The sequence below is a fragment of the Oryzias melastigma genome, linkage group LG19 (genome assembly GCF_002922805.2).
Source record: "Oryzias melastigma strain HK-1 linkage group LG19, ASM292280v2, whole genome shotgun sequence".
Lineage (NCBI taxonomy): Eukaryota > Metazoa > Chordata > Actinopteri > Beloniformes > Adrianichthyidae > Oryzias > Oryzias melastigma.
In genome coordinates this window covers 14,479,245-14,491,053 of record NC_050530.1, presented here as the reverse complement: position 1 = coordinate 14,491,053, position 11,809 = coordinate 14,479,245, and the positions used below count along the sequence as shown (strand labels likewise).

Sequence of the window (11,809 nt, the reverse complement as noted above, 5' to 3'; positions counted from 1 at the left end):
CCCAAAACACTGCGGGCCATAAAAGAGTTGCAATTGCTTTTATGTCTTTTTTTGCCAATATAAATCCTAATTATCTTCAAGACTTTACAGTTAAAACTACAGTTCTCCCCCACAATCAACTATACCTGGAGTATGAATAATTTTGGGGAGCTCTGTGAAACAGTTAAATATGGTGGTGGTAGTGTGATGATTTGGGAGGTCCTTCTAACTTTACTGCTTAAAGAGACACAGGAGATGCTGAGGCAGATCCATTGTTAGTAATGCGCAAAAGTAAACACAATTCTCATTGGCCAACAAAGTTGTTGTGATTATTACTAAGCATTAAAAAATATGTAACAAAAAAGACCTAATTTTTCAAGGTAAATGTTTAAAATGAAACGATCAACAAAAAATGCCGGGACCTGCAGGTGAACAGGTGAACGAAAATAAATTCTGTCCCCATCATGTGACACAACAACAACAATGGCGGCTACAAAAAGTGAATCTTTAAAATTCTCTCTGCATTTACAGTATTGAAATAAAACAGTCATTTTGAAGTGCTTTTGTCAAAGTCTGGACCGAAATAAGAGAAAAAGGATACTGTGGAAGAAAAAAATATATTCCAAAGAAAATATATTTTAGTTGTTTCTTCAAAGGCTCACATTGGAATAATATTAGTTGTTACTTTTAAAAAATAATTACTGTATTTTTTGGAATATAAGTCACATCTTTTCTGGATAGAATGGCCAGGAGTGCGACTTATACTCCAGTATGACTTATGTGATTTTTTTCTCTTTATTATGTATTTTTTTGGCTGCTTCGAATTCTACTCCAGATACTTCACTTTAATCAGTATTAAAGCTAAATACACACTGAGCATGTGTGGCGCATTCAAGAACCTGCTTAACAGGCATTCTTAACAATGTTTTTGGTATACAGCGTTCACACCGGGCTGTCGCTTCCCGATACTAGCACATGAACTCACACTTGGCAGAGAATTAGTTAAAAATGTTAAAGCGGTGCAACTTCTCCAGGCTTTTTCTTTCGCAGCTCCATTGCAAATTATGAATGACTTGATGTCCCCGATTAGTCAAATTTTAAGTACTTTTGCATTCAACGTTTGTTCAATTGTGGCGTGCTTTATAAATAGAGATAAAAAACTTGCACAGCTACGCCTTAACACGTATGTTTTTAATAAGAATGCTCGTAATGTGCGCGTTTACATTGAAGTTTTAATTGAAAGCGGTCACTGGAACATGCATTTCGGAGCCTAGCGTGAACATAGATAAGGAAATATGTTTAAATAGAAAGGAAAAATTGCCTCTTGTATGTTGTCATGTTGAATTAGATTTGTTATAAACCTTAAATTTGTGGCAAATTTAAGTCAAAAACTTGTAATGCTCATAAACATAGTGCTTGTTTTTAATATTCTCTCCCTCTATTATGTGTATATATGTGTAAAAAAAAAAAAATATATATATATATATATATATATAACTGTATACTGTACATTTAGAATGTATATATATATATATGTATATATGCATATATATACATAATATATATACACACATATATATAATAATATATATACACATAATATATACATATATATAATATATATATGTATATATATATATATATGTTTTTTTATTTAACTTCCTCCTTTTATAAATCTTTTTTTAAGGGTAAAATGGTTACCAGGAGCTCCGTTCATTCAAAAACCATTCCCTTTCTCATTCAGTTGAGTAGATTTCTGTGTGAGCTGAACTAAACTTGACACACAAACCTCAAAATTTCTCTCACTTCGCCCTCCGAACCACATTTACACACAGAGACGCACACTGGGGTTAGTGTTAGGACAGTCCGCCCTCACAGTAGATGCTTCCCTCCAGCACAGTAGATGTGGCTGGAGGCAAATGACTCTCTGGAGGTCTACCGACTCATTTAATGTTTATGTTCGCTCTGCTGGGTGCTGCTGTGACAGACTGAGTTACGGCTTTGATAAGAAGTTTCCCAGCAATGTGAAACAAGGGAGTTGGCCACAAACTTTATTGTTTGCTGTTTTGTCTTGTAGGTTTTTATCCCTTCAAAATTTACTGCTAAGGTTTCATTCACGTGTGTTTAACAGAGACAAATGCAGAAAACTGACAGAAATACCTGACAAATCAAACTTCGACTTTAAAGTTGCACTTTTATTAAGTGTAACTTTATTTATCAAAAAACCTCTACAAATCTTAAAGTTTTGTGTATGGCAAAATTTACACAAGCTGTTCTGAAGCAGTAACTTTAATTAGGACCATCTTGTGAGCATTTATTACGCCAAGAGGATTCAGGAAAAAAAAATAAAACTGAGGAACTGGCCATGAGGTTTTCAAGCCAGCTCCACCCAAATCCACTTCTGAGCATTTGTGAGTCACTTTTAACTTTTCGTGCTTTCATCAAGTCTTTTTTTTTAACGTTTGCTCTTATCATACCACTAATTTGCAAAGCCAAAAAAAGAAACTCAAACCTAAAAACAGATGGCCAACTGAAACTCCTTTTATGTGTGAAATGTCACTTTATCTTTGATGTCAATGAAATGTTTTCAATGCTTCCAAAATTAGACTGTATTTTACCCTCAATTTAATCTAGATGAAGTAAACAAAATATTAGAGGTGTGTAGATTATAAATATATAGTCTGAGCCACACTTACGCCTCCTGTCAAAGGGGTTTCTGTGAACTCATTGTTGCTTATAAACAAACATTTAGTACATCTGTTGTATCTCACTTTATTTAAGTTTATATGGGGGTAACTATGGAGCCAAATTGTGGTCATAAAGACCTAATGTGTTCATCTTTTGATCTATTTTAAAAGTGTTCTCACTGGTCTTTTATTTATGTTTGTCGTTTTTAGCCTAAATAAACAAAAAGTTGTTTACTTGGATATAGTTTTTGCAAAGCGACAGGAGTTCGTTTGAAATTCCTCTTAATTTGTGGGCGGGACTGTTTGTGTGGCGTTTTTTTTAAGACACATTTTGCAGTGGTAGTAGCTCAATAGAAATACAATTCTGGGTTGTGGGCGGGACTGTTGAAACAGAGCGACCCCTTCCCCTCCTCATTGCTGAAAGCTCTGTAAAACGTATAGCCTCAAGCTAACATTAGCGGAGCAAAACTAATGACGAGCAATACTGGATCAATCCTGTCGTACAGTTTTGAGCTAGAATCTCAATTCGCTACAACATGAGTGTTGCCCGCTCATCATGTATCGAGCACCTAAGTGTAAGTGGGCCAGGATGCGTGCAGGGGGGAGGAGAGAATTAGACACGCCCATTTCAGTAGCTGTGTCATTAGTCTGAGCCTTTTCTAGCATCCAGTTTTTTGATCCAATGGGATTTGAATTAAGAAATACTCAAACGCAGTTCTAATCGTAAACTCTTTTATATAGGTCCTCTACTCTGAGAAAAATGCTACAAGAATTTGTTTAAAAACATAAAATAGACTATTTTCATTGGAGTGGGTCTTTAATGGCCCTGTGGAAATTTAAGTCAAAACTAAAAAAAACCTTAAGTGACTGACAAAGAAACTATGTGCTTTTCTCAATCAGGCATTTTTACATTTTCTCTCTTATTCGAACCTTCGCAGAAGAATAAATCCAGTATGTTTTATTTTCTATGCATGGCTCCATAGATTGTCGTCAATTTGTCATTTTCGGGGGTCAAACTAGTAGTTAATTAAAGCCATTTTAATTTTGAGAGCAGTGCATTTATTTTTAAACCCTAAAGAAGGCTGGCACTTGTTGTGAAAAGGCACTAAAATTACAACCATTTTAATTATTGAAACAAATCATTTGTTTAATCCGCCTTCAGTCTTCCTGAAAGTTTCTGAAGCTGTAGATTCCTGTATGCCAGCATGAAGTTCTTTTTATATCCCTGCATTCACTAATGGGTCCAACCTGCGTTTATGTATTTATGATTTACCACAAGAAAGTGTACTTGGGCTTTTGCTCACAAGGTATACAATAATAATGGTTTGAGCACAGTGCAAAAGGCGCACAAGAGGAGACGACACAGCTTTTCAATTTTCTATGAATCGCAGCGGGTGGGCAAAAATCCAGGTCGCCTACTTTGAGTTAAAAGACAAAAGTAAAAATCTGAAATTGGGTTGGCTCAAAAGTTGATAAGAAAGGCAACTTCTCAGAGTCTGAGACTTCCCAAAGATCTAAAGAACTCTTGCAGGAATGTAGAGTGTTTGTATCTCACAAAAACATGAAAGTTTTTGCTGTAAAGTTGAGCCAAAGTTGAATCAATTTACAGTTTATGATTATTTGTGAGCCCACAGTATTTTAAAGACCCACTCATAGAAAAATTGTGTTTTTAACATGTACTTGTGGCCTTTTTCTCATGACATATGCAAAGAAAATTAATGTCAAAATTGCATTTCTGAGTATTTCTTTATTCAAATCATTGTGAATTAAGAAGAGATGAAAAAATGCGGTTTGAAAAAGAGCGTATTTGTGATGTGAAACGGGGAGGGAAAGGGGGGCGGGGTTTCAGAGGTGAATTTCTAATTAACCACTGCTGCTCTGGAGAAACTATGTCTTAGAAAATACCATAACCCTGATAAAAAAAAAAAAAACACTGGGGGGGCTTTTACAATAGATCACAGATGATCGGAGGGGGACTCTCAGAAAGCAAAAGTCAATATTAAACCACATAAATCCTTTTTTTAATGAAAATACTTATGAGAAAAAGCAGGGATGCTCCTTTTCTTATTATGCTGGTCCTGTCACTCATTTTTTCTCTGTCAGTGAATTCTTTCTTTTCAGCTGTTTTCTGCATAAAATAAGTCCAATTCCCAGCGCGGTTTAATTCAGAGTCACTCAAGTGCATTCACTATTGCGTCATTCGCCCCTGTTCTCCGGCCTCCAGGACTTTTTTTTACTGCATTACACCCTTTTTGCTCTTTTTTTTCCTAAGCTCCCATGAATCTTCATTCTGCTGTGGAGCTTGAAGCTGAATAATGCAGTGTCACTAAACAGCGACTGAGAGAGCAATCAGACGCCTAGCAATAGGTAAAAACAGCTGTCATAGTTAACCACCAAATAACATGTAGGTCAGCAATTCTGGTCTGTTTGAGCCTGAGGCTTTTCAAAATAAAGCTCCTGTCATCACTTCACTCATGCAGCTTTTGGCCCTCCGAATGGTTTATTTAAATAAAAACAAAAGATTAAACTAAAAACTGATGGAGCAGCAAAAACTAAAAGAATTCTGGTTTATATTTGGAGAGCGTTCATAGATAAAGGCTAATACTTTACATGTTACCACAATAAATCAGTGAGACAACTGCTTTATTTTAACTGTAAAAAAAAAAAAAAGGAAATACCATCTTCATGGTTGGTGGAACACTCCTCCACCCAAGGGCCTGCTAGCAGATGTAGGTCAACGGAGCACATTGCTCCTCCGCTCGTCCTTTGAATTTATGCTGCTTTTTTTCTTTTTTCTTAAGTCATGTCAGTAAAAAACCCAAAACTGTTTGTTCAGTTTCTTCTACTGCTGCCATCTGCTTACGACAGCTTTGCACAACTACAGCATGGTATCATAAATTATTCATAGCAGAAACACACACTCAGAAGCATGCATACGGGGCTGGTGTTTTTAAAAAGTTAGGTAAAATTTAAAATAAAGCCACAAATTTGAGATGGACAAATGCAACGTCTAGCCAATTGTTTGAATATAACTTTGTACATATGAGAATAAAATGGGTATAAAAACAAGAAATAGGGTTGATCTCTATCAAATGGATGTATGAACAGATTATTTTAAGGTGGCTCTTTTTAGAGAACGCAACTTATTTTTAGTGTTGAAAGTCTAAAGTCAGAAATTTCTCTAATTCAAAGAAACTGAGAGGATAAATATTTTATTTAATTTTATTTATTAGGTAGTGCATCAATTAAAAGTCGAGTTTCATTTCACAAAATGAATGCATAAATCTGTTAAGGTGGACTGTTGCTGTGTGTCTGCAGGATGATGGTCTTTGGAGTCCTGGCGCTGATCTTAAGCTGGACTTCTCTGGGAGCCGACCTTGCTACTGCTGTGGTGAGATGTTTGCCTCTCCTGGATTCACCTGTACATTACATTTTTCCTTGTAATTTTTAATTCACTTTCAACCAAGAAACCAACCTTTAACCATGCTTCGTCATCAAGCTTCAATTTTTACTGTAAAACTTTACTCGACGAGAAACATTTTTCCCCAATTCAATTTGATCAATACAGTTGTAGTGAACACAAAAAAACATTCTCAAAATGTATCCTCAGAGGTTTGTGTGGGTCCACCCCAACACTTTCTGCGGCAGAAAATCCATCCTTCCCTGCAGAAATTGCATTCCTGAATGACCCAGCTAGGGCCTGATGAGTTCTTAGTGGCCAACAATCACAGCTGTTAAATCTCCATACAAAGAATAACTAGGTACCTTGAATTAAATGATACATTTTTTTTTGCTCTTAAAGTGGCAAGAAGACTTTCAGAACAGCTTTCTGTGAACACAAGATACTAAAAATAAAGCTTGTTTGAAATTTTAAGAAAAACTAAGTATTATTGCATGAATAGTGAGCAGTTCCCTCACAAACACATCACAGAAAATGGGCAAGCATGTTGGTGGGGAGTGATGGTTTGAGATTGCTACAAATATTTGGCACCTTGATGGAACCATAAAAACTGAGATTTCACTGATTATTGTATTTAATAAATTCCTCTTTCCAGATTGACATCATCCTTATGTTTTGTGTGTTTTTCACAGTAAAGGTGCACCAGATTGTAGGGCGCATCATCATCGACTGATCTATTTTCAAACTTATGTCATAAATCAGGCTCACCAAACTATAAGGCACATTAAACCAGACTGTAACCGCTAAAATAAACATTACTGGGACTACGCTAACTCGTAATAGTGTTAAAAACGTGTAGAAAACTAGAGTCCGACACCGCTATACGTTAGCCACAACAACACGTTCACAGTACCTGTAACTTCCAACGTTGTTTTGGCACCTAAAAAAACTAGACTGATACCGCTAAAATAAACGTTACTCTTACTACGCTAACTAACAACCTAGTTAATAACAAGTAAAAAAAGCACTCTGACACCACCGCACATTAGCCGCAATAGTGCACTCACGATACGTGTAGCTTCCAAGTTTGTTTGCAACACGTTAAAAACAGATTGATAGCGCTAACATAAATGTTACTGTGACTATGCTAACTCCATATTTTTTAGTAACACAAGGAAAACCACAGTCCGACACCACTAGGCATTGGCCACAATATCATATTAACAGTACCATTAACTTCCAACTGTATTTGCAAAATGTAAAAAACTAGACTGATACCGCTAAAATAAACGTTAATGGTACTATGCTAACTCTTTATACTGTTAGTAACACTTAGAAAACCCCAGTCCGACACCGCTACACGTTAGCCCCAATAGAATATTCACAATACCATTAACTTTCAGCTTTCAACTTTCAGATTAATAGCGCTAAAACAGGGGTCTCAAGCTCAAATCAGCCGGGGGCCGCTGGAGACAGAATCTAGGTGAGGCCGGGCCGCATCAGGATTTTCACAAGAAAATCGCTGAGAAAACATTCCAATGTTCTTAAATATCTTTATTTTTAACACAAAATAATGAATAAATAATGAACGACGTGTATAGATCTTTGTCTGTGTTGATTTATAAATATAAAAAAATAAGGGTAGTTAATGTCTGTTTCTGAAATAGTTTATATTGAAGATTAAATTTAAGATATATTGCTAGGGGGTAGAATTGATAAAGTTTTTTAAACTTCTTCCTACTCCATTTCAAACTACATAATTGAGGTGTAATGTTTTTATAAAGAATTTTCTGTTGTTGTTTTCTTGTTTTTTACCATGTACATTAAAAGATGAATAAAAAAACAAATAAATTAGTACTAAATAAATAAAATAATAACAATGACCATACAACAGATACAGACAACTGAAGAAACCACATACTGACTGACTGACTAGAGAAAACTAATTATTTTTGTTCAGTTTCAAATGTCTGTATTAACAGATCCTCCTTCAGAGTTAGAGAAGCCCCGGTACCGAGAAAATCTTTGAAGGATTTCATTTTATGTAGATTTTTGTAGAACTCTCCTCACAATAAATAAATCTGACCTTCAGTGGTGGACAAAAGTGTTGGTACCCCTCAGTTAAAGAAGGACAAACCCACAATTCTCACTGAAATCACTTGAAACTTACAAAAGTAACAATAAATAAATAAAATGAAAATTAAACAATCAAAATCAGCCATCCCTTTTGAATAGTTGATTAACATAATTATTTAAAAAAAAACAAGTAATGAAACAGGCCTGGACAAAAGTGATGGTACCTCAATGAAAGATTGAAAACTATTTGACCAGAGTGACATGATTAACTCAGGTGTGTCCTTTAATTGACATCACAGGTGTTTTATTTATTGTTACTTTTGTAAGTTTTGAGTGATTTCAGTGAGAATTGTGGGTTTGTCCTTCTGTAACGGAGGGGTATGAACACTTTTGTCCACGTCTGTATGCGTCTTCTATTCATTGGAGGTGTGGGGTGCTCGTGCACGCGGCGGTTGCATCAGCACGCATTCGGAGGGGGGGGGGATTCTATGCAAACGCGCGTAGCAGAATATCGGACTTCTATCGCGTTTGCATGGACTGGAATGCGCGCCGACACAGCCGGTGTGTGAACCTTAAAAGTCACAGACACACGCACGCACACAGGCGCGAGCCAAGCTCAGGATCTCATGTCTGACAGCCGGGTGCCGCAGATCGCCGCGCGGGGCGGGCTTTTACAGGTTTGAGGATCGGAGCTTGTGGAGTTCTGGTTAGGAACAGTCAGCACGTCAAAAACGTATTCCTCGACATCATATCTGTCTCCCATTCATTCTGAGAGAGACATCCACAGACGGAGCTGGTAGCCCCTTCGACACGCGGCGCGGCGACAGAAACACATTTTTTGACGAGCCGCGAGCAGCAAATTCCCCGCGCGGGGTCCTGCAAATCGCGCTTGGTGCTTCCTGGCTCCTCCTCCGCCCAGCTGACTGGAGGAAGGAATGAATGATAGACAGAGGCACTGGACAGACCGCCGATGTCCCGCCTCCAGAGTCATATACCTCACTGTGATTGGTTCATTCAGCTCGGCACAAAACAACTGTCATTCATATCAGCCTTGCGGGCCGCACTAACAGTAATCTTTCATATGAAGACGGGGGCCGCAAATTATCATCCTGCGGGCCGCAGATGGCCCGCGGGCCGCGAGTTTGAGACCCCTGCGCTAAAACAAATGTTGCTTTGACAACGTTATCTTTCTGTAACACATAAAAAAACAAAACCACACAGTCCAGCACAGCTACATGTTATCGTATTTACAATAACACTCAACCATACATTTTGACAAAGCGCCTTGGACCTCTCAAAATTTATTTGACAACCTGAATTAATTAATATAAAAGGCATTCCGGATTTTAAGGCGCAGTGTCGTTTTTGGAAAAAGAAATAAGGCTTTTAAGTGTGCCATATAGTGCAGAAAATAGATTATGTACTGAAAGACCAGAAGCTGTAAGCATCACAGTGTAGCTGCTAAGTGTAAGTGTACATGGTAGAAAAAAAAATACAAAAGCAAAACTTAAGAGTTCCTTATCTGTATAGAAAGTTCAGAAAATGTGTTTGTGACTCATAGATGGTGGTTCATCAAACACCCAGAAGGTTCTCCTAGTTGCATCCCTCTGACTCATGAATAGATGATGTGACTTAACAGAAACTGCTTTGCTCTCACTAATTCATTGCAATGAAGTCGACCTGCTGCATAAACTGTCTACTCCGTAGTGTTTAGCTCAGCCCCACCCTTCTTGGCTCACGTGTCCAAAGCCGTCCTGTCCGTGTATGTGAGCATCCTCAGTGCAATTCAAACCTTTATTCGCACTGCTTTCTTCAGACGAGGCCATTGTGAGTGAGCAGACGGTACTCGTATGAATGAGTCATCTGGAGCTGCTCTCGCTGTGTGCTTGCATGGATGCACAGTTCCAGTGCTGACCTTGTGGAGACGTTTTATGCAGCTGAAGCAAGTGCTTCCATTTCAGTTTTTCTGTTTGTAGAATAAAATGAAATATTGAGCCAGAAGATAATAATAAAACACAAGTTAAACAACCACTTTGAGGAACAAACTAAACATGAAGAACAATTTAATTCTTAATTAGAGAGCAACATCGAGGTTTAAAAAGCATATTTTACAGCATTGTTTGTCTGTTTAATACAGAAAAATAGCTGCTGTACCTTTTACCCTGATTTTCGTCTGACAGGAGTTCCCAAAACAGTAAATGAACATTTTTTTACAAACACATATTAGTTAAACCTAAAGGAAGTAGTTAAGAGAGACTAAATTCCAAATACATTCCCTTAGAAATAAGACAAAAATTCTTACCTCATTGGCAGATTTTCTTCAAATAAGAAAAAATAAATCTGCCATTGGGGTATAAAAAATTGTCTTTATAAAAATTCTTGTTTTAAGAGAAATATTCTAGTCTCTGAGACGTGTTTTCTCCAACTAAATTTATTTTGCTTTTGAAAAACTTTCTCAATAAGAATATTTTTCTTGGAAGGCAGAAAATAAGACAAATTTTCTTGAAGGATCTTTTTATTCAAATCTGGGTTTTGCAGTGTATCTAAAATGCTATAATGAATAGTTTGGAGGATATTCAGTCGCAGAAACTGGCAAATATTTTGGAAAAAACATTTGAGCTTTTATTGTGAAATGTCATTAAAATTTACAATGGAACAAAATACATTTTTTTGTCATTGATTAGAGCTCAAAACAATAAAATACAGAGCGTTCTTCTCAATTAATGACGGTTGATATTACTCTTAGTAAATTCAAATTTGTTTTTTATATTTGTTTCTTTATAAAGCAAATTATGAATAAAAAAAGCGAGGAATTTCTAATTCTAATCATTTCATTTGAAAGTAGCCGTATATTTTTCTATTTATGGTCATCTTTTGTTATATTACATTTAACGTGAAAACTTTGAATTTAGGCCGTCATCTACATTGTTGTCACACAGTATATAAATATTCTATTTTCTATTCTTAAATTCAGGTGTGGTAACTTCCCTTACTGGCAGATTCTGGCATTTCAGCCCACAAATGATAAAACTATAGCAGGACCACAGTCCGACTTTTGCCTAAAAATTCGAGAGATAGAGTGAAAAATCCTTCCAGGAAGTTGTAACGTGCGTTCTCTGACAATCCCAGCCGTCCCGTCAGGAATTCTCCCACACTTACTGCTGGGCTGCAGAGCTCCTTCCAGCAAACAAGTTGGGCTTGGCTGATAAATTCAGCTTTCTTGATCTCCTCTCTTTGTGCGAGGGCTCATTAGCCGAACCCCCGGAGAAGGTTAGGCTCCGCAGCCCGGTCGGTCCCGAGCACGGGGGGGACATTTGGCATGCAGAGCACAGCGCTAAGAAAACACCACTTTATTGTCGTCGTCAGGGAAGGATTCTGGTTGGGGGAGAAAAAGTAAAAGTGTGTATGAGTGACAGAAATGAACAGCATTCCTGTCTGTTAAAGTAGCTTACGAGAGCAGCATTATTTCCTCCTGGATGTCAAAAAACTGAAATATTAATGTCATGGAGATGACTCAGTATGGAGGAGCTCACACATTTCTCTCTGGTTTTAGGGTACAAGCGATTTCTGCGTGTCTCCGGATAAGTTCATCATGAGTCAGACAAAAGGGATCATCAGTGCTGGTGAGATTTCATCAGAGTCAGCTTTAAAAACTCTTAAATGTTTT

General features: G+C 37.1%; 1 protein-coding gene across 1 annotated transcript in view; it reads left to right on the top strand.

Moving 5' to 3' along the window:
• ttyh2 (tweety family member 2) overlaps positions 1–11,809 on the top strand; it is a gene marked incomplete in the record, with an annotated part of 66,638 nt that overhangs the window by 45,150 nt on the left and 9,679 nt on the right. The window contains 2 exon segments of the mRNA XM_024285572.2: positions 5,985–6,057; positions 11,696–11,765. Of these exon segments, the coding sequence (XP_024141340.1) occupies positions 5,985–6,057; positions 11,696–11,765 (143 nt within the window).